This window comes from Schistocerca americana, chromosome 8 (assembly GCF_021461395.2).
Source record: "Schistocerca americana isolate TAMUIC-IGC-003095 chromosome 8, iqSchAmer2.1, whole genome shotgun sequence".
Taxonomy (NCBI): Eukaryota; Metazoa; Arthropoda; class Insecta; order Orthoptera; family Acrididae; genus Schistocerca; species Schistocerca americana.
Window position 1 is genome coordinate 225,703,392 of NC_060126.1, and position 22,082 is coordinate 225,725,473.

General features: G+C 38.8%; 1 protein-coding gene across 1 annotated transcript; it reads right to left on the bottom strand.

Annotated features, from left to right (window-relative positions):
• Positions 1-439: 439 nt before the first annotated feature.
• LOC124545690 (trypsin alpha-4-like) lies at positions 440-17,364 on the bottom strand. The gene is made up of 3 exons (XM_047124636.1): positions 17,191-17,364; positions 3,251-3,699; positions 440-815 (listed from the first exon to the last, which is right to left on the bottom strand). Exons 1-3 carry the CDS (start codon positions 17,362-17,364, stop codon positions 440-442), a joined length of 999 nt encoding a protein of 332 aa, XP_046980592.1.
• Between the last annotated feature and the right edge of the window lie 4,718 nt (positions 17,365-22,082).

Below are 22,082 nucleotides of genomic sequence, written 5' to 3' on the forward strand. Positions count from 1 at the left end.
AATGTTTGTCAAAGCTTCTAAATTTTACCTTGTCTAGTGTTTTTGGTGCAATCAGAGGCTAACAAATAACAAGCTTTAATTGCAGCTGAATTTGACATGATCGTTCTCATTTTCATCTTATATAATCATATGTAACATATGACACTCGCTTATAAGTTGTATTGTTGATTTTGGATGAACTGATCCAGAAAGGCTTTGCTGGACGATGTCGTCAACTAAATGCAATCGATGCGGATTCTTTATAATCTTTAAATTATTCACGATTACTAACGCGATGCAATGTTAAAAGCTCTAAATGGAAGTCATTAATTTGCATTTCAGTAAGGAATGAACTAACGTCAGTAGTACAGTTTATTTTTATTTTATATTACATAGTCATCCATTAAACAAAAATATTTTATGGAGCAAGAAAGGCAGGTCAGCTGAGGGCCTGCTGAAATTAGATACCAACTGCAGAGCGAATCCAGGAGCGCAGGTTGAAAACGTTGGCGTAGACTCCGGGCGCAGACTCGCAGGTCCTCGATCCCCAGGAGACGATGCCCACCTGGGTGTTTCCGCTGACCAGGGGGCCGCCAGAGTCTCCGTTGCAGACGCTGTGGCCGGCCTGACCAGCGCACACCATGCGGTCGGTCACAGTGTTAGTTTTGGCGAAGATGTTTCTGCAGGCGTTGCGGTCCACGATGCTGATGTCGACCTTCTGAAGGTTGGCGGCTGCAGGTCCCCCCGTCCTGGTGTCTCCCCAGCCGGTCACAGTCACCGCCAGACCACCTGCCGGGTCGTAGCCGTCAGAGGGTAGGACCACCGCCTGAGCGTTGCTGCCGAGAAGCGAACCGGATACTTGCCAAACACACACAGACCTCACTAGACTCCTACTGCGGAGGCAGTGTGGACACGAGATTGGGACTAAGGTTGGGATTTTACTAGAAACTTTCCCGGAGTGCCAGTCCACAGCCTATACACTGCTGCGCGCAGGACTACAATATTCTCAGAGGAAACGATTCTGTGACGTCACCTAACAGGCCGGTCCGCTGCGTGCAGTCATCTGTTCGCTACAGGCCGGTGGTAGCTCTGACAACAGTTGCGCAACAAGGTGCATGAGCGTCGATTAGGGGCAGTGCCTTGCTGAGAGGTGAGGTGGCATTTTTAGGAGAGTTTACGTTGACACTGACTTACGAATTCGTATATTTCATTTTTTCCTTATTGTAGAAGATCCGTGAGAGAGCCATGCGTGGTTTGGAAAGGAAATAGTCAACGTCAAGAAACCGGAAAGGGAAAGACTAACTCATAAGTAATGAATAGGCATCCATACAGATGATACAAATCTCGAATATTCCGTTCATAAGGTATTTAGTCCATTACTGAAAAGCGTGAATCTTCTTTGTTACGTGCTATGGATTGTACTTTACGCCCTTGGCAAGTGGTCAGGTGGCAGCTGACAGTTTACCTCTCCGTCCGTGTAAGTGTAATACAGATGATGACGAGAAACGCTTTCAGAGTGTGCTCGTCTGGTTACTAATAAATATGTGTGCGATAGCATTATCGTATTATATAACTACTTAAGATGAGACTGCCTGACATTACTTCAAACATTTCACGCCATTGGAGCGACGTACGCCAGAATATCTGCAAATGCTGTGTACCCCATTCCAAAATATTTCCAAGCATACAGCAGAAAGTGCTAATATCCCAAAGATATAATAGTGCTTTAGTTAACTGAGTGTACAACAAGAGGTGAATGATCAGGAACAACAGATGTGGACACGTTGCGTAAAGACTTACTATTATGTGCACGCACTGTTACGTATTTTGTTGACTGAAACATCACCTCCCGTGTCTTGTTTAAGACCGTGATTGGAAACAAGTTTACTCGTAAAACGAGAGAGATAACATTCGAAAAGAATTGTTGAGTCAATCTGTCCCTCTTCGTATCTGCGAAAGTGGTTTAAAAGGCATGTCTATTTTCAGATTAGGTTTCGAGCATTATCGATGTACTATATGATTATTCAAGACGTTGTTTCAACCACATACCATCCTAAAACCAATGCTATAAAATGTGGTGCAAAATTTCATTAATGGTTCACAATTGCATGCTCTTTTCACTGAACGACAGACCTATCACTTACGTAAAGGGAAGTGGCCCTTCCGTAGCTAGAACAGTGAATAATCCTCCGATACTCCCTGGACTACGCGGGTAACTATGTCAGAATCGGCACAGGGGTGGTACTCGGTTATTTTTTACAAAACCTGTCTGAATAGCGAGAAATAGGTAGAATTGAAGTAATTCATATTCCACTGACGATCAAATTAATTTTGGCATTTGTGATGTTCTGTTACCCACACAGTGGCTTCTACTAAAACATGGGGCTTTTGCAGCACTTCAAGCAGCATTGCTTTATTAGCAATAGTGCCTTCTTATTGGAAACGTACGTCCTAAATTTTCCGATTTTTTGGAAGAACGACAGAACAATATTGATTGTATAAGCATTCGGCTCTGCTTCCATACGTCATTTTAGTGTCACTGATTTAGTACTAAAAAAATACGATCAGTTTTTCACATGAGCAAAGTCGAATTTCTTCTTCTCGGTCATAGTAACTTAACTATCAAAGAAGAAAAGTTAAAAACCATTGCTGTAACTATTTTTCCTCTTTAAGTTCCGTTTCCCGTTGTTTGTACTTGAGAAAAGGTTGTGGATTACCACAAAAGACTCTTGTGTATATTCGATTTTTCTAAGTTATTTATCGTATTACTTTTAATTTATTGGAAAGAAAAGGTCAATATTACTGTCGCTTATCTGAAACATACACTATTTGTTGCCAATTCTGCAAGTGGCAAAACGTTAAAGGTGTATTGTACCGCATACCAGCGAAAGGCAAAGGTCCCGAGTTCGAGTCTCGGTCGGGCACACAGTTTTAATCTGCCAGGAAGTTTCATATCAGCGCACACTCCGCTGCAGAGTGAAAATCTCATTCTGGAAACATCCCCCAGGCTGTGGCTAAGCCATGTCTCCGCAGTATCCTTTCTTTCAGGAGTGCTAGTTCTGCAAGGTTCGCAGGAGAACTTCTGTAAAGTTTGGAAGGTAGGAGACGAGATACTGGCAGAAGTAAAGCTGTGAGGACCGGGCGTGAGTCGTGCTTCGGTAGCTCAGATGGTAGAGCACTTGCCCACGAAAGGCAAAGGTCCCGAGTTCGAGTCTCGGTCGGGCACACAGTTTTAATCTACCAGGAAGTTTCATATCAGCGCACACTCCACTGCAGAGTGAAAATCTCATTCTGGAAGCCAGAAGACGCCTGCAGGACGGAGCCTCCGCTCTCTCGGATTGAGCTGCCGACCCGGAAACTCATCCATGAGAGACTGAGGCCGTCCTCGCAGTGGGCCGCCGTCAGGACCCAGCTGGAGCCGATGATGGACGCTCCACAGTTGTGCGAACCCAACTTCTGGAAGGACACCTGCCACGGGTAGTCGGCGATGTCCGCGTTGGTCCCCCCAATGATGCGGCCTGAAGCCTTCCTTCCCAGAAAGGCCTGGGAGGGCAGTGCCAGGGCAGAACCCAGCAGGCACACCAGGAAGAGAGCGAGGCGCTGCATCGTGATGGTCTGTGACTGCCCAGAGGTCCATCCCAGCACCTTATATACTATTTGATGAGCACATACACAGCACAAAATAAGTTTCGTCATCCCACTAGAGCTAAATCTCTGACCCTGAAAATTTGAGAGTCAAGGTACTTCACTTAGTGAGATAAGCCAAATCTTAGGTACACGATACAGGGCAAACTTAATTTCGACACAGACCATGAGGAATTACTTTTTGTATATGATGAAAGCGTCTCTTTCACAATGGAGATGTAGAATAAGTCCTCAGAAACTTATGTGCTTACCGAGAATGTTAGACAGTGTCTGTCTGTTTAGAGCTTGTTCATCTCTCATAGACAGTTTGCTGTGGATGATGTACATGAATGATGCCCACTGTTTATAAACAGAAATACATTTATCCATGGTACGTGCATAGCTCACCCTGGCGCTAGACCCGTTGTGTTGTGTGTTATAAATTGTTTTATATTATCCCGCATCTTCACCAAGTAACACTGTAACGTGGGAACTATGGCGAATATAACACAATTAATTGGATGAAAAGTAGATCTCATCAGAATGTTGAGGGTACATACATATCTTGTTTTTTAAAAAAATGCAGTGTGGCATCATACAAATAAGGGAACTCAAACACGGCAGTAGTAACGGGTACGCTAATATTGCAATTTGTTTCCTGTTACTAGTCTGGTCGAATACAGTATGTCACAGTGTAAAACGCTGTGTAGTCATTTGGCACTGTTGATGATAACACCTTTGACAGAAGGGACGCTAAGCTTTACAACAACTATTCTCAACCTCTGCCTCCTTTCAGTGTTCGTCGGTTATGCAGCAGCAAGAACAATAATGATGTCAGAGTTATTTGTGCAAGTACAGAACGTAGTAGTAAAATCCTAGCCAAAAGAAAGGCAGTACGTTTTGAGCTATCACGTAATATGGGAGAGTGTCACAGAAATGATACAGGATTTGCGCTGGACATCATTAATGATGAACCATGGACCTTGCCGTTGGTGGGGAGGCTTGCGTGCCTCAGCGATACAGATAGCCGTACCGTAGGTGCAACCACAACGGAGGGGTATCTGTTGAGAGGCCAGACAAACGTGTGGTTCCTGAAGAGGGGCAGCAGCCTTTTCAGTAGTTGCAAGGGCAACAGTCTGGATGATTGACTGATCTGGCCTTGTAACAATAACCAAAACGGCCTTGCTGTGCTGGTACTGCGAACGGCTGAAAGCAAGGGGAAACTACAGTTGTAATTTTTCCCGAGGGCATGCAGCTTTACTGTATGATTACATGATGATGGCGTCCTCTTGGGTAAAATATTCCGGAGGTAAAATAGTCCCCCATTCGGGTCTCCGGGCGGGGACTACTCAAGAGGATGTCGTTATCAGGAGAAAGAAAACTGGCATTCTACGGATCGGAGCGTGGAATGTCAGATCCCTTAATCGGGCAGGTAGGTTAGAAAATTTAAAAAGGGAAATGGATAGGTTGAAGTTAGATATAGTGGGAATTAGTGAAGTTCGGTGGCAGGAGGAACAAGACTTCTGGTCAGGTGACTACAGGGTTATAAACACAAAATCAAATAGGGGTAATGCAGGAGTAGGTTTAATAATGAATAGGAAAATAGGAATGCGGGTAAGCTACTACAAACAGCATAGTGAACGCATTATTGTGGCCAAGATAGATACGAAGCCCACACCTACTACAGTAGTACAAGTTTATATGCCAACTAGCTCTGCAGATGACGAAGAAATTGAAGAAATGTATGATGAAATAAAAGAAATTATTCAGATTGTGAAGGGAGACGAAAATTTAATAGTCATGGGTGACTGGAATTCGAGTGTAGGAAAAGGGAGAGAAGGAAACATAGTAGGTGAATATGGATTGGGGGACAGAAATGAAAGAGGAAGCCGCCTTGTAGAATTTTGCACAGAGCATAACATAATCATAACTAACACTTGGTTTAAGAATCATGAAAGAAGGTTGTATACATGGAAGAACCCTGGAGATACTAAAAGGTATCAGATAGATTATATAATGGTAAGACAGAGATTTAGGAACCAGGTTTTAAATTGTAAGACATTTCCAGGGGCAGATGTGGACTCTGACCACAATCTATTGGTTATGACCTGTAGATTAAAACTGAAGAAACTGCAAAAAGGTGGGAATTTAAGGAGATGGGACCTGGATAAACTAAAAGAACCAGAGGTTGTACAGAGATTCAGGGAGAGCATAAGGGAGCAATTGACAGGAATGGGGGAAATAAATACAGTAGAAGAAGAATGGGTAGCTTTGAGGAATGAAGTAGTGAAGGCAGCAGAGGATCAAGTAGGTAAAAAGACGAGGGCTAGTAGAAATCCTTGGGTAACAGAAGAAATACTGAATTTAATTGATGAAAGGAGAAAATATAAAAATGCAGTAAGTGAAACAGGCAAAAAGGAATACAAACGTCTCAAAAATGAGATCGACAGGAAGTGCAAAATGGCTAAGCAGGGATGGCTAGAGGACAAATGTAAGGATGTAGAGGCCTATATCACTAGGGGTAAGATAGATACCGCCTACAGGAAAATTAAAGAGGCCTTTGGAGATAAGAGAACGACTTGTATGAATATCAAGAGCTCAGATGGAAACCCAGTTCTAAGCAAAGAAGGGAAAGCAGAAAGGTGGAAGGAGTACATAGAGGGTCTATACAAGGGCGATGTACTTGAGGACAATATTGTGGAAATGGAAGAGGATGTAGATGAAGATGAAATGGGAGATATGATACTGCGTGAAGAGTTTGACAGAGCACTGAAAGACCTGAGTCGAAACAAGGCCCCCGGAGTAGACAATATTCCATTGGAACTACTGACGGCCGTGGGAGAGCCAGTCCTGACAAAACTCTACCATCTGGTGAGCAAGATGTATGAAACAGGCGACATACCCTCAGACTTCAAGAAGAATATAATAATTCCAATCCCAAAGAAAGCAGGTGTTGACAGATGTGAAAATTACCGAACTATCAGCTTAATAAGTCACAGCTGCAAAATACTAACACGAATTCTTTACAGACGAATGGAAAAACTAGTAGAAGCCAACCTCGGGGAAGATCAATTTGGATTCTGTAGAAACACTGGAACACGTGAGGCAATACTGACCTTACGACTTACCTTAGAAGAAAGATTAAAGAAAGGCAAACCTACGTTTCTAGCATTTGTAGACTTAGAGAAAGCTTTTGACAATGTTGACTGGAATACTCTCTTTCAAATTATGAAGGTGGCAGGGGTAAAATACAGGGAGCGAAAGGCTATTTACAATTTGTACAGAAACCAGATGGCAGTTATAAGAGTCGAGGGACATGAAAGGGAAGCAGTGGTTGGGAAGGGAGTAAGACAGGGTTGTAGCCTCTCCCCGATGTTGTTCAATCTGTATATTGAGCAAGCAGTAAAGGAAACGAAAGAAAAATTCGGAGTAGGTATTAAAATTCATGGAGAAGAAATAAAAACTTTGAGGTTCGCCGATGACATTGTAATTCTGTCAGAGACAGCAAAGGACTTGGAAGAGCAGTTGAATGGAATGGACAGTGTCTTGAAAGGAGGATATAAGATTAACATCAACAAAAGCAAAACAAGGATAATGGAATGTAGTCTAATTAAGTCGGGTGATGCTGAGGGAATTAGATTAGGAAATGAGGCACTTAAAGTAGTAAAGGAGTTTTGCTATTTGGGGAGCAAAATAACTGATGATGGTCGAAGTAGAGAGGATATAAAAGGTAGGCTGGCAATGGCAAGGAAAGCGTTTCTGAAGAAGAGAAATTTGTTAACATCGAGTATAGATTTAAGTGTCAGGAAGTCATTTCTGAAAGTATTCGTATGGAGTGTAGCCATGTATGGAAGTGAAACATGGACGATAAATAGTTTGGACAAGAAGAGAATAGAAGCTTTTGAAATGTGGTGCTACAGAAGAATGCTGAAGATTAGATGGGTAGATCACATAACTAATGAGGAAGTATTGAATAGAATTGGGGAGAAGAGAAGTTTGTGGCACAACTTGATCAGAAGAAGGGATCGGGTGGTAGGACATGTTCTGAGGCATCAAGGGATCACCAATTTACTATTGGAGGGCAGCGTGGAGGGTAAAAATCGTAGAGGGAGACCAAGAGATGAATACACTAAGCAGATTCAGAAGGATGTAGGTTGCAGTAGGTACTGGGAGATGAAAAAGCTTGCACAGGATAGAGTAGCATGGAGAGCTGCATCAAACCAGTCTCAGGACTGAAGACCACAACAACAACAACATCATTAATAGAAAGGCGTTTTTCGTTGCGACGGAATCTTCTCACGAAATTCCAATCACCAACTTACTCCTCTGAATGTGAAAATATTTTGTTGACACCGACCTACATAAGAAGTAACGATCACCACTCTAAAATAGGAGAAATCAGAGCTAGTACGGAGAGATATACGTGTACATTCTTTTCAGGCGCCATACGAGATTGGAATAATAGAGAATTGGGAAGATGGTTGATGAACCCTTTGCCAGGCACTTAAATGTAATTTACAAAGTATCCATGTAGATGTAGTAGATGTAGAATAACAGAACAGCAAGTTACAGTTCATTAATTCAATGAAAACTAAGGACTACCACAAATACGTCGCAGAAATGGGCGAGCCTCAAGTGTGAGGGATGTTCTTGAGGCAGAATCTGTTCCTTAGTGACGTCAGAGAATCAGCAAACAGCAGTACAGAACGCTTACTGCTAAACATATTCTTCTACAGCTCTTGTGTGAAAGTAATGAGGTTAATTTAACGCAGAAAATTACTATTTCATAAGGAGGAGCACCCCATCTGAGAGTTTAACCCCCTATGTGTCGTTCACCTTGAATGAGGACATAATGTATCCAATGTCTTGATCAATAAAACTGCGGGAATTCAGCTGCAACCAAATTCTGTCTATTGATAGTCCGCCCCTTCACTCAGTTCACAGACGTTCCACTGCTATGCAGTGGTTTCAGTTCCCGTCCGGATCGGAGATATTCTCCACTCGGGAACTGGGTGTTGTGTTGTGTTCATCACCATTCCACCATTTCCAAAACACAAATCGGCCAGTGTGACAGGTCGGAGACCAAACTTCTCCAGGTGGAGACTCCCGGCATGAATAACATATGATCATTCATTTCTGCCTTCTGCTAATATTTCGACGGTAAATCATTCCGCTAACTTCGGAGCAAGCCGTGACGATTGACAGTAAAGTATTCTCGTCCACTTGCTATGCCGTTAGGGCGAGCTAGTTATGAGTACCTTCACGTAAGATAGTAGAGAAATAAGTACACACGACAGGCCGAGATACACTGAAAAGCCAAAGAAAATGGTACATCTGCCAGTTATCCTGTAGTGCCACCGCGAACAGTCGGAAGTGCCGCAGCACGACGTGGCGTGGACTCGATTAATGTCTGAAGTACTGCTGGAGGGAACTGACACCATGATCCTGCAGGGCTATCCATAAATCCGTAAGAGTACGCAGGGGCGGAGACCTCTTCTGGACAGCACGTTGGAAGACAACACAGATATTCTCAATAATATTCAAGTCTGGTGCGTTTTGTGGCCAGTGGAAATGTTTAAACTCAAGAATGTTCCTGGAGCCACTCTGTAGTGATTCTGGACCTGTGGGGTGTCGCACTGTCCTGCTGGAATTGTCCAAGTGTGTCGGAATGCACAATGGACGTGAATGGATGCAGGTTACGAAACAATATGCATACCAGTTTAAAAAACTAAGTTGGCCTTCATATCTCTGACGCGACCCTACCTAGCAACAAAAAACCATGCTCATATTATGGTCCTCGCTGTTCCATACCACATTTGTCCCACAAACTTTTCAGCTACTACAAAACTTTCGGAGTTATTCTAGGTGGCCATAATTAGTGACTCACCCTGTATAACTAGGGCCAACATTTACCTCGAACTAAGGCAGTTGATGGCTTCATTGATGTAGTCAAGCCTTATGTCAACTACTGCATACTCTTCATATGTATTGTAATAATCAAGTAATCTTGCCTACATAATCACTGGAGGATACCTTTTCAGACTCTAATATATAGCGAATATAATGTGTACTAGATAAATATTTTGTTAATGTACGACATACACTATCAGTTTATGTTCCGGTGCTTTGCTTAAACGGTTGATGTAACAAGCAAAACGTGTCAGTAAATATTGCGCCACTGCCGTACATAATGCTGTCGACTATCCATAGATACAGTTCTCAGCATCTTTGGCTACACCAAAGCAACTGTGCCCTGTGTTATGTTATGGCTACGTTCTGTGTGTGTTATCAATGGACATGATTTAGCGCACTGATGGATTCTATCTGTGCTACACAGGCACATGAAAGCGATGTGTGCCTCTATATATGTACTGGCTCTTTAACCAAAATTGATGTGAAGCACGAGGCCTGTGATAGTTAAGTAACTTTTTCAGTGATGCGTATTTGTGCACGAGGTCTTTCACGTAAACAGACAATGTATAAACCAATGTTACCACGTTTGCTTATGTATTTCAGGTGATTCAGAATGCGCGGTGGTTGAAAGTAGCTCCTAGCACGGGCAATAAATAGATTACAGTCTGCTTAGGCCATGTTTTCGTTACTAATACATGTAAATGATAAGAAGGTTTTTGAAGATATTTTTCTGGAATGTAGAAGTGAAACCGGAACGTCTAACAACCCTACCACAACAAAGGTCAAAATTTTAATAACGATTGTCGTGTTGCTCACGCTGCTAAATACTGCATTATCGGGCAACAACAGTATATTATGTGACAGATGTCATTAGAGCACAGTTAATAGTCATTTCATGTAATAATGAAGAAAACTAGGCACTCATCTTTTTGTGTTTAAGACGCTGGTCTCTTCGTAAAATCATGGCTCAATCGTTGAAAAACTAGGTGGTTAAGATTCCAAGCTCTGATTCAAAGAGGCCTAGGTTTTATTCTGCTATATTCAAAAGTTTTGTAGATGCGCTTCACAAATCATTCTTGAAGATTACACTTTTGCAGGACAATGGTGATGCAAAAAAAGCAATCAGCACTCCAAATTTAAGTTACACTTCCTTTCAATTGCAATATCACGTAAACACAAAACATCACTTCACAATACAAAACATACTTGAAAAAATCTTCATCACAGTCACTATTAAAGTTCACATTTTGTAAGTGGACTACGTTATGAGTCTTTCCAACATGACGTCCACACTTGACTTTCTCAAGGTCCGACTCTCTAACAACTCAACAACTAACTAATAATCGCTTACGCGCCCAAAAATCAGAGTTACAAGTACATCAAAGATCATAGTGGCAAAAGAAAGAATACACATAAGAATAATATCATTGCAATATAAACATATTGATGTATCACAAATGAAATGAAATCTGAATGTTGTCTCAGAAATATGTTAAGTAATTAACAGAAACATAGTAGAATATTACTGGTGCTGTAATGGTTATATCATTCAAGTACCATTACAACCCCCCCCCCCTCACACACACACACAATTCCATGCACAAGCTGCATGGGATTGGGTGTCCCAAATAGCAAGATAATAAGGTAGTAAGTTACAGTAATCATTATGTAGATTAATAATTGAAACAGTACATAGAGATTATTGATCCTCGTGGTATAATATTAAAGAAATGAAATGTAATAGATTAAGAATTGCCTTAGCCATATCTTTTCAAACTTGCAAAAATTACTAAATATTACAACAGTCCTCCCTTCACTCTCTTTACAACAGTACACATAAATATCAAAATGTAATCTGTTAATCTGTAACATATTGTATGTAAAGAAAAACTCATATAAGTTTTGGATCTTAGTCAAAACTATGTACATGAGCACAGAATATGTCTCCTGGCAATATAATAAGAAAAGTATAAAAAAAATTTTTTTTAAACTAGAGTCCAATTGTTATTTTCAGTCCATCATTTATATATAACTCACTGTCCATTTCACCACTATAGTTCCTGATCTCCTAGTTAAGTTTTTCCTCTGATAAGAGGTCCATAGCTATTCCCTTTGCATAGTTCCTTTTAGCTGGTGGGTTATTTACCTGAAATTATTACATAGGCTTTATTCTTCAGTTCAGTAAAAGTTCCTATACAAATATTCCGTGTTATATTGTGTCACCAAGAATGATCTAACACTAGTAGAATGACATGAAAGTAACAATATGAAAGATTATAATAGTCTAAAAGTTATTCATATTCAGTAAAATTCTACATATTACAACACATAGTAAATTTCTCATTTTCTAACATTACTTTTAAAAAAATCTTGTTTGTGACATGTCATTAGCAAGCTTTTTATCATCCATGGCCCTTCAACATTCTGATGTGAAAGTGATGGGAATTTTTACTCTACTATAATATGGTATGATAGTGTATAAATAAATCTGGAAATTAATTTGAAAGTTATTCAACCAGATAGAGTTTACTACATTAACATGGAAATTTGTGACAAAGAAAAGTATTACCAGAGAGCATTTAAGAAAACAATTGCTTTTTGATCTGTATTGAAGAGCATGAGGACATGGTACAATTATAGACACTGCAACAAGGGAGGAGCGATACCTCAAAATCTGTGGATGGGAAAGAAATATAGAAATAGGTACTACTGGAGAGTTCAGCCTAGCCCCCTCTCATCAGCAGAAGAAGAAAAATAGAATAGAATCAGTGACAGGCAGTAGGATAAGAAATAAAAGGGGAGGGCTCAAAAAATATAACTGCGAGCAGAATATCAACAGCCGCCCACCAATATAAAATACAACGCAGACATGGCAGAATGGACGACTGTGATAATCCCCCTGCAGTAGCTTAAGAAACCTATCACTGATATATATTGTCTATCCCAATATTTACCCCCCCCCCCCCCCCCAATACAGATCCAACCTGACTTTAGCATAAAAAAACCTACAATTTGACATGTGCAAATGAAGAAAAGTGCTCAGTGCTCCACTGACATTTACAAAGACAGAAGAAATATTATCGAAATGACAAAGGTAGAGGTTGGATTTTACAACAAGCGTCCTCTTAATTTCATCAACATAATATGCAAAATATCAAAAGGTATCACACTAATCCTAAACATGTGATATAAAAAGACAAAATTAAGAAAAATGACAATTGTCAGTATCTATGTGTTGCCTCCATAGGCAGACAGAATGGTTCACCAATAATACAAAAAAGAATGAATTAATTCCACAGTGTGGAAAGCCCTCCATTTCGTAAATCTCAACTGTCAAGTGGGCAAATAAGCAGGCATAGCCTGTTCATAATATTCCAGTTTCAGTCTTTTCCAACATATAGGCTCAGAAAATATAAAAACAGCAACAAAATGTTTTCAGCATAAATGACATCAGCACATGAAGAAAATAGTAGTAAGCACAAAATATGAATGTCAAAATGTTCACCAAAATGTCTAATAACTAACAAGAGTAAACTACAACCACAATAGCACATGTCCTAGCACACAAAGAAAATAAAATGCAGAAGCAACCATCAAAATATTTTCTTACATCTAGCCATATATTCAATGAATAGAATGTATATTACATGTCATCAAAATAGAAATTACATTAAGTAAGCTTTAGTACCATATATAGTTTCCATATCACATGGTAGGAAACAAACTTCATAAACAATATAAAACGTGAACAATTTTCCTTGTATTCCAGGTTATTGAGATTTAAAAATTTCATTCTAGGTATCAGACTTATAAGGTTTCAATTCAGTTACATTTCTCAAACCAAATAATTTCCTAGATTTAGGATAGATCAATCTGTAAGCATTTGGGTGAGGATTTTCTTTCACCTCAAATGGTCCTATATAAATGTCAAAAAATTTCTTTAGTTCTGAAGTCATAATTTTAGATTTTTCTTTCATTTTAACAAAAACCAAATCACCAATATTAAAGTGTGAAAACCTGCCTTTTGCATCGTATCTTTTCTTTCTGTAATCTGCTTGTTTTTTCATGGTGTCTTTTACAATTTGCTCTCTCTCCTGAGGTGACAAAATTTGACAAACTGGAAAGTCTATGTGTTCAGTAATAAAGCTAGTGGGACTTTTGTTAAACATAATTTCGAATGGTGAAAAGCCAGTAGGTGTATGTTCAAACTGTTCATTATATCTTCGAATTCATTTACATATTGAATCCAGTTTACATTGATCTTACTACTATATGTTCTTCCAACCTCCCTATCTCTCACATGTACCTCTCTGCTGGATTACTGGACGGGTGATAAACTGAAATCAAAATATCTTTTATGCTCGAATTTTCAACAAAATCTCTCCATACTTTTGATGTAAATTGTAAGCCATTGTCTGACAAGATTGCTTGTGGAGTACCTACCTTATGGAAATAATCACTGGTTAATTTAGATGTAATCTGTTTACTTGTGGCTTTCCTTAATGGATACAATTTGATGAATTTTGAGAATATGTCAACAATCACAAAGATAAAACTGTAACCTCCTTTTGACTTGAGAAGCGGTCCATAAATGTCACAAGCTGTTAGTTCTAAATTTTTGCTGGGCAAAATATTTTGCATCATCCCTCTGCATGTTTGATTACTTACCTTTACTCTTTGGCATAGGTCACAGGCTGCTAATTGTTTCTTCACTCTTCTGGCAATATTATAAAAATAGACGTTTTCCTAAATCTTTTGTATGCATTTGGCAGAACCACAATGTCCAAAGCTCTCATGTATAAACTTAACTAATGTGTCAATGTGCTGCTCAGGCCAACATAATTTCCAGTCATCCAGATCAGGTCTTAATCTTCTGAACAGTATTCCTTTATGTACCTCATAATAATCATCTACCTTTTGCTTAACTCCCAAATAACTTTTTACCAATTTCCAATTTTCATCATGATTTTGGTGTCTCCTAATGTCATTACAAATTTTAACAATTTCTCCTTCCTCTTTTATCCCTTTCAAATACATAATTTTGAAATTTGTGTCATCAATGCCTGTTTCATTATCAAAATTTAGCCCAATAGGAGACCTAGAAAGTGCATCAGCAATAACATTTTCCTTCCTCTTAATATATTTAATTTCATTATCAAATTGTTGTAAAAATAATGCCACTCCTGTAAGGAACTTAGTGCTTTGTGAACAGAGTAAACAATCACTTTGTGTCCAAGAAGATGATTTTTAAATTTGTTGAAAGCCCAATGTATAGCCAAAAGTTCTTTTTCAGTCACAGTGTAAGTCTTTCCATACTTTTGTAATACTCTACTAGCAAATGCAATGGAATGGTGTTCAATATGATCTCTTACTACTTTTTCCTGAAATAAGTGTGCTCCTAATCCTGTATCACTGCTGTCAGTCATCAAATAGAAGGGTAAGGACACGTCAGGCCTATATAGAATTCTGCTCTGTGAAAGTTGTTTCTTTATCTCATCAAATACTTTTTGACAGTCAGATGACCAGTCCCAGACAGTATTTTTCTTTAATAGATTACATAAACAAGAAGCATTCATAGCTTGCGTACAGACATACTTTCTGTAAAATCCAGCAAGACCAAAAAAAAAGTTTTAATTGTTTTTTATTTTTAGGACCAGGAAAATTCTCTATAGCTTAAATTTTTTCTCTGTCAGGTTCAATCCCCTTTTCCGAAATAATGTGTCCCAAAAATTCTTAATTCACTTACTCCAAATTTACATTTTTCTAACTTTGAGGTCATACCCCCTTCCCTTAATTTTTTACACACCTGTGTTAGCAATTCCAAACGTTCTTCCCATGTTTTTCCAGAAATCAAAACATCATCTGTATTTACTGTACGTTTAGGCAGTAGTTCATCCCCCAAAACAGGATCTAATGCTCTAATAAACTCACCAACAGAAACAGTTAGTCCAAATGGTACAGCAAAATAATGATAACTTTTTCCCCCATACAAAAATGTAGTGTATTTTCTAGAACTTATTTCTAAAGAAATTTGGTGAAAGCCTGAAGTTAAGTCAAAGCTGCTCATGAATTTCACACATTCAGATTTATGTAACAGTTCATCTATGTTTACCTAGCGAGGTGGCACAGTGGTTAGACACTGGACTCGCATTCGGGAGGACGATGGTTCAATCCCGCGTCCGGCCATCCTGATTTAGGTTTTCCGTGATTTCCCTAAATCATTCCAGGCAAATGTCAGGATGGTTCCTCTGAAAGGGCACGGCCGACTTCCTTCCCTAATCCGATGAGACCGATGACCACGCTGTCTGGTCTCCTTCCCCAAACAACCAACCAATCATCTACGTTTTCTGGATGATCATTTTCTCTTTTCAAAAATTTTTTAAGGTGCCTAGAGTCAAGTACAAGTCTAACACCACCTCCACGTTTGGAAACCACCACCAAAGGATTATTATAATCACTGTTACTTCTTTCAATTATACCCCATGCTTCCATTTTTTGTATCTCACTCTCTACTTCTTTTCTTTTTGCAAAAGGAATACTATAAGGCTTGAGGAAAAAAGGTTCATGATTTTTAAGGTGTAAAGTGCACTGATAATTCCTGACTCTTCCAGGTTTCTCATTGAAAACATCTGGAAATTCCCACAATAAATTTTTCAACTGTCTCCTTTGATCACTGTCCAAATTAATTGCTTCCTCTACTTTGCTTTTAACTAGGTTTTCATAATTTTGACCAGAAAAATTTAGCTCAGGCTTGTTATCACAACAGTACAAATTCTCTTCATAGTCTATGATTTTCCTGACATGTTTGCAACCTTCTCCACAGTGCATAATAAACAGTTGTGTACATACAATACTGTTGCTTTTGGGTTCACACACAATTAAGTTCATCTCACTCCAGCTAAATGCAGCACTTACCTTTAACACCCAGTCCATGCCAAACAATATGTTCTCTTCTAAACTTGGAATAACAAGACAACCCTGATCAAATTTTACTTCTTCTATTTCAAATGATAGAAATACTTGACTTTTGATGACTTTACTGCGTTTGCCTGTAGCTCCTCTTATCTTTACTCCCATGACAGGGACCTCAACAAAATCAACACTGTCCGTAATTTTATTTCTGATTTTTTCTGAAATAGCTGAAATAGGACTCCCTGTATCAATGAGACATTTACCCTCCCAACTGTTTACTTTAGCTTTAATGTATGGACACCCTTATTCACATTCTTCTACTTTTTCTTTTAATGATTCATGTAACAGGTCATTTTCAATTTCTCTAAAATTACCATCATTATTTTCCTCATCAGTTTATAACAGCTTCACACACACATTGGCACTTTCATTAACATCACCTATGGATACAACAGGTTGAGCATACAACAGATACTCATTACATTTTACACTTTGCCACCAGTGAGGATATAACCCTCGACCAATTTTAGCTAAATAGTTCCACAACTCTTCCCTATCTGTTTTGTAATTGCAACTGTTCCACAATATTTTTAAAAATTTTTCACCTTTTCCTTCAGAACTTATATGTGGGTTTAAATACTTCATACTATTAACTGGCATAACATTACAGTCCTCTGCTACATTAAATTGGTTACACTGACTTACCTTTAACTGTTCTTCAAATGCATGAGTGTCCTCTACCTCATTACTAACCACACTTACCTCAGCACTGACCACATTTACCTCATCATAATGCTCACAGTTACCAACTTCATCATCACATGGCTTCACTATTTCACTTGAAATAATCTCGACGAATACCTGATACTCATCCACAGCATTAATCTCACCATTAATTACCTCCATAAAACTCTCAACAACATCATTAGCTTCCATAATTTCATCAAAATCAAAACTTTCCTAATCATGCATCTTATCCACTGTCACATTAAGTTCCACCTCTCTCTCTTCATATAACTTTTCATTTTCATTAACTAACTTATAAAATCAGAGATGAAATGTTTGTCATATACTTCAAATTACATAGATTATCATTCTACCAATCATAAAATTCTGGCACAATTGCAATATCCTCATCTGACTTGTTCACAGAAGTAGTTACCTTACTGTTGTCAACATTATTATTTTCTGTTAATGTATCCCAAAATTTCTGATCAAAATTTAAAGTATTAATTTGGTGTTCAATATGAATGTCTGTTATTTGTGGTGTGTATTTGTTTTGTCTTCCACTGGTTTTATTATAATAATAAGTTACATTTGTCCTTCTTCCTCTATCTGTAAATTCCCAGTTGTTATCGTAGGTCCTATTGTCATTAAACTTAATCGCCCCAAAACTGTAGATCCTCATTGAAGCAGTCCAGAGTTTTCCTGCCTGTTTTCTCTTTTTGATTTCCAATTTTGTTCCCCCCTGTTTCTGTCATCCCACCTGTTTCTATTTCCAAAATTTCTATCCCTGTCTCTGTCATTACCATTATGATCCCTATTGTTTCCCCTGTGTAGTTCATATCTATTGTCTCTGTAGTCTCATCTCTCCATACCTGTATGAATACCCCCCCCCCCCTGTTGGTGTTCACCATTGTTAAAATTTGCATATTCCCTCTTTCTAATGCCCTATCCAGTTTATCCACATATTTTAAAAATTCTTCCACAGAGTCATCAGACCCGTGAACTAAATCCCATTGAAATTTTTCAGGTAGCCTTTTTTTCAGTGCATCTGTTTGTGTCATTTCATCAAAAGGTTTATCTAAATGTATTAATTTTCTCAATTGATCTTTACAAAATGCTTTCATGGTGCCCACTCTCCCTCTGATAATAGGTCCATTTAAAAATTCAGATTTAATCCTCCCCTGTTTAGATTCTGACCAGCTTTCATGGTGCCCACTCTCCCTCAGAAAATAGGTCCATTTAAAAATTCAGATTTAATCCTCCCCTGTTTAGATTCTGACCAGCTTTCATTGTGCCCACTCTCCCTCTGAAAATAGGTCTGTTTAAAATTTCAGATTTAATACTCTCCTGTTTACATTCTGACCAAAATTTGTTTCAGAAGCTTCTCTCAAAATTTGCAAAGGTTTCCCACTGATCGAAATTTTGGTTAGCCCAGGATAGGGTCTCACCTCCAAAAAATTTTTTGACAAATTTAATTTTTGAATTATCAGACATTCCTGCCACAAAATTGTCCTTGCAATGGTGCAAAAAATCAACTGGGTGCAAATTATCACAAAGAAATCTTTTCACTAACAGGTTCGACCATACTGGTCCATGACTGTACAAATTGTTGTTAATAAGATATTCTTCAACTTGATTTATTTTAGTTTTCAATGCGTCTAATTTATTGGTAAGATTTGATTCTAAACTGTCAACCTTTTTCTCAACACTACTGTCTGCAATAACACTGTTTACTTTCAAGTCATTAAATTTTTTCATGTAGCAATTCATTTTCATTTTGAAGTTCCTGAATTTCCCTGGCTCTGTTACTATTTTCAGCAATGAATTCATTTTCAAAAACAATTACGCCGCTTTCACACTATACGGTTTTGACCGTACGGCAAAAAGCCGTACGAGTTTTAGCCGTGCCTGTGTTGCTTTCACATTACACGGCTTTTTGACGTGACCAGTTGTTGGTGTCTATTCAGTTTGCTTAATGTGTGTATCAAGATGAACCGTAAACGAGTTGTTGCTTTGTGGTTGCTTCATCGTCGCCGCAAAAGAAAAGGTCGTCTTTTGTGGGTACACCCCATTAACCAGAGAAGAGACGAAGTGGGTTTATTTTATACACTCTTTGAAGATTTGAGGAACGACGGAAATAAATTCTTTAACTATTTCCGAATGTCTATTACCTCGTTTGACGAATTACATAGAAAACTAAAGGATGTGTTACAACGACAAAACACACAATTCCGCAATTGCATCCAACCTGTTCAAATGCTGGCTATCACGTTAAGGTAATTTAATACATAAAAACTAGTTCTGTTTATTTACTTATTTATTTGTGTTTTACATTTTTATTACGCTCAGATTATGAAGTAGAAAAGTCAATATCAATATCAGCAGTTGAAACCAAAGAGTTTGTAGCAGGACTGACTGTACTGTCACTTTGTGGCGACAGGCTCTCTGCAAAAACGTTGTAGAACTGCGTTGTTGATGGTGGGCCTTCATGGCTACTTGTGGAAGGCGAAGGGTATGGTGGTGGCACTTTATTAATTCGTTGATAAGAACTGCGACCTTGAGAAGTCTGTAATGGTTGTTCGAGAAAAGTAGTTGGGTTTGGTGCAGCTGGAGGAGGACGAATCTGATGCGTATGGTAAGAGGATATTGGAGCAGCATTTTCCATAGGTGAATAAGAATAAGCTTGAAATCTATTATTATAGGGCATGGGAGGTGTGTAATGGGTAAATGGAGGAGGTTGAGCTGTCAATATATTTCTCCTTTCATATATATTTTCTATAACTTTGAGGACTCCCATCTGAAACTGAAGATAATCCTGTTCATCAAATTTTTCCAGATGAGGCTTCAGACTAAGTAAAAATGACATTTTGCTGCAAGGTTTGTCTTCTTCCAGAGCTCGTAATATTTTCATTTCGATTGCATCAGGTTTTCTATGTTTTCTGTTTGTATGGCACTCGCTTTTGGATGTTTGTTGTGTGGGTGCTGTATCAAATGGCCCAGAAACATTCTCAGTATTTTCGACGGAGCCCTGCGTTTCTATATCTTCTTCCAGTCTGGCGGTGCGTTCCGATTGAAAACTGTCCTCCGTCTCTCGAGCATCATACAGCTTTTTTAGAAACTGCAGCTGATCAGAATATACATACTTTTTCATTTTCTTTGCTGCTGAGCCACTTTTTTTCGCAGCTTGAATTTTTATGTTTGACTTCACAAAGGAGTCTCGTAGATTGGTCCACCTCCGTATTACTTCTATACCTACATCAAAAGAAAACAAAACTGTATGAAAACATTTTAATTTTGTATAGAAAAAAGCAAAACTGTAACAAAAAATGTCCACTGCAAACTAAATGTCACTGATTTTTTTTCGTTTTGTTCAGGTATCTGGCAAGCGGTTGTTCCTTCACTGACTTACATTTCCAGTACAGAATTGGGATTTCTACAGCAAGTAAAGTGGTTAGTGATGTATGCACAGCAATTTGGTCATCACTGCGGGAAGAATGTATACAAAGACCGACCAAAGAGGTATGGGAATCAATAGCGGCTGGATTTGAACGTACTGCTAATTTCCCCCACTGCTTAGGAGCGGTGGATGGAAAACATATCCGTCTTACTGCCCCATTTAATAGCGGATCAATGTACTTCAATTACAAAGAATACTTTTCTGTGGTTCTGATGGCTGTAGCGGATTCCAACTACAGGTTCATTTATGTCGACGTAGGAAGTTATGGCAAAGACTGTGACTCTTCAGTGTTCAGACGGTCCAGTTTATGGAAGTCAATAGAAAGTAATTCCCTGGAATTTCCAGACGTCCAATGTCTGCCTGGTACGGAAGGTCCAAAAGTACCCTACTTCTTCGTGGGAGACGCAGCATTTGGCCTACACACGCATTTGCTCCGGCCTTTTGGGGGAACAAACTTGACAGTTGAGAAACGTGTATTTAATTACCGTTTGTGCAGAGCAAGGAGGTATGTGGAATGTGCTTTTGGCATCCTCACCAATAAGTGGCGGTTGTTTCACCGACCTTTAAATGTTCATCCAGATTTTGCAGTAAAAATGGTTAAAGCTTGCATTGTTTTACACAATTTTGTACGTCAGAGAGATGGATTTATAATTGAAGACACCACATCCTTCACTGGTTTGGAAGACTTAGCCCAAGATGCCAACATAAGAGGAGGACTGACAGCCAACGCCATAAGGAACACTCTTTGTAAATATTTTATGACAAATGCTGGAAGCGTGTCATGGCAGATGTCAAAGATATAAATTAACAAGCCTTTTCCTTTTTGTAGATTGTTTGTGAAAGCCTGCGACTGTATAGTAAATAGTTTTCTTTATAAATAAATTACTGCTACCACTCACGTTTTTAATCGTTTTGTTTATATTTTGTACGACGCGTTTCGGGAAATAATTCCGATCTTCAAGTGCGTTTTTTTCTCTAAGTTTTCATTATGTGTAGTGTTTTTTTATTTGTGAGGTCTTGTGCGTGTTTCTCTTATAAATTACAGTAAAGAAAACAGAATGCAAGACCTGACACATAAAAAGACACCACACATGATGAAAACTTAGAGAAAAACGCACTTAAGGATGGGAATTATTTCCCGAAACGCGTCGTGCAAAATATAAACAAAACAAAAAAAACGTGACTGGTAGCAGTAATTTACTTATAAACAAACGATTTACTTTTAGAATAAAATTTATAACGTTAAATAAAAACTGTTTAAAACGTATTAAATGTAATATTAATATATTAAATAAATACTTACCAAACGCATTTTTATCTTTGTCTTCCATCTCATCAAAATCTTGCTTCAGTGCTACGCAAACTTCCCGCCAAGCATTCTTTGTAGCAATACGATCTCTATACGCATCTAGAGTTTTGTCCCACAGAACAGGTCTTACTTCCACCAAGGTTATCAAAAGTTCAGTATCAA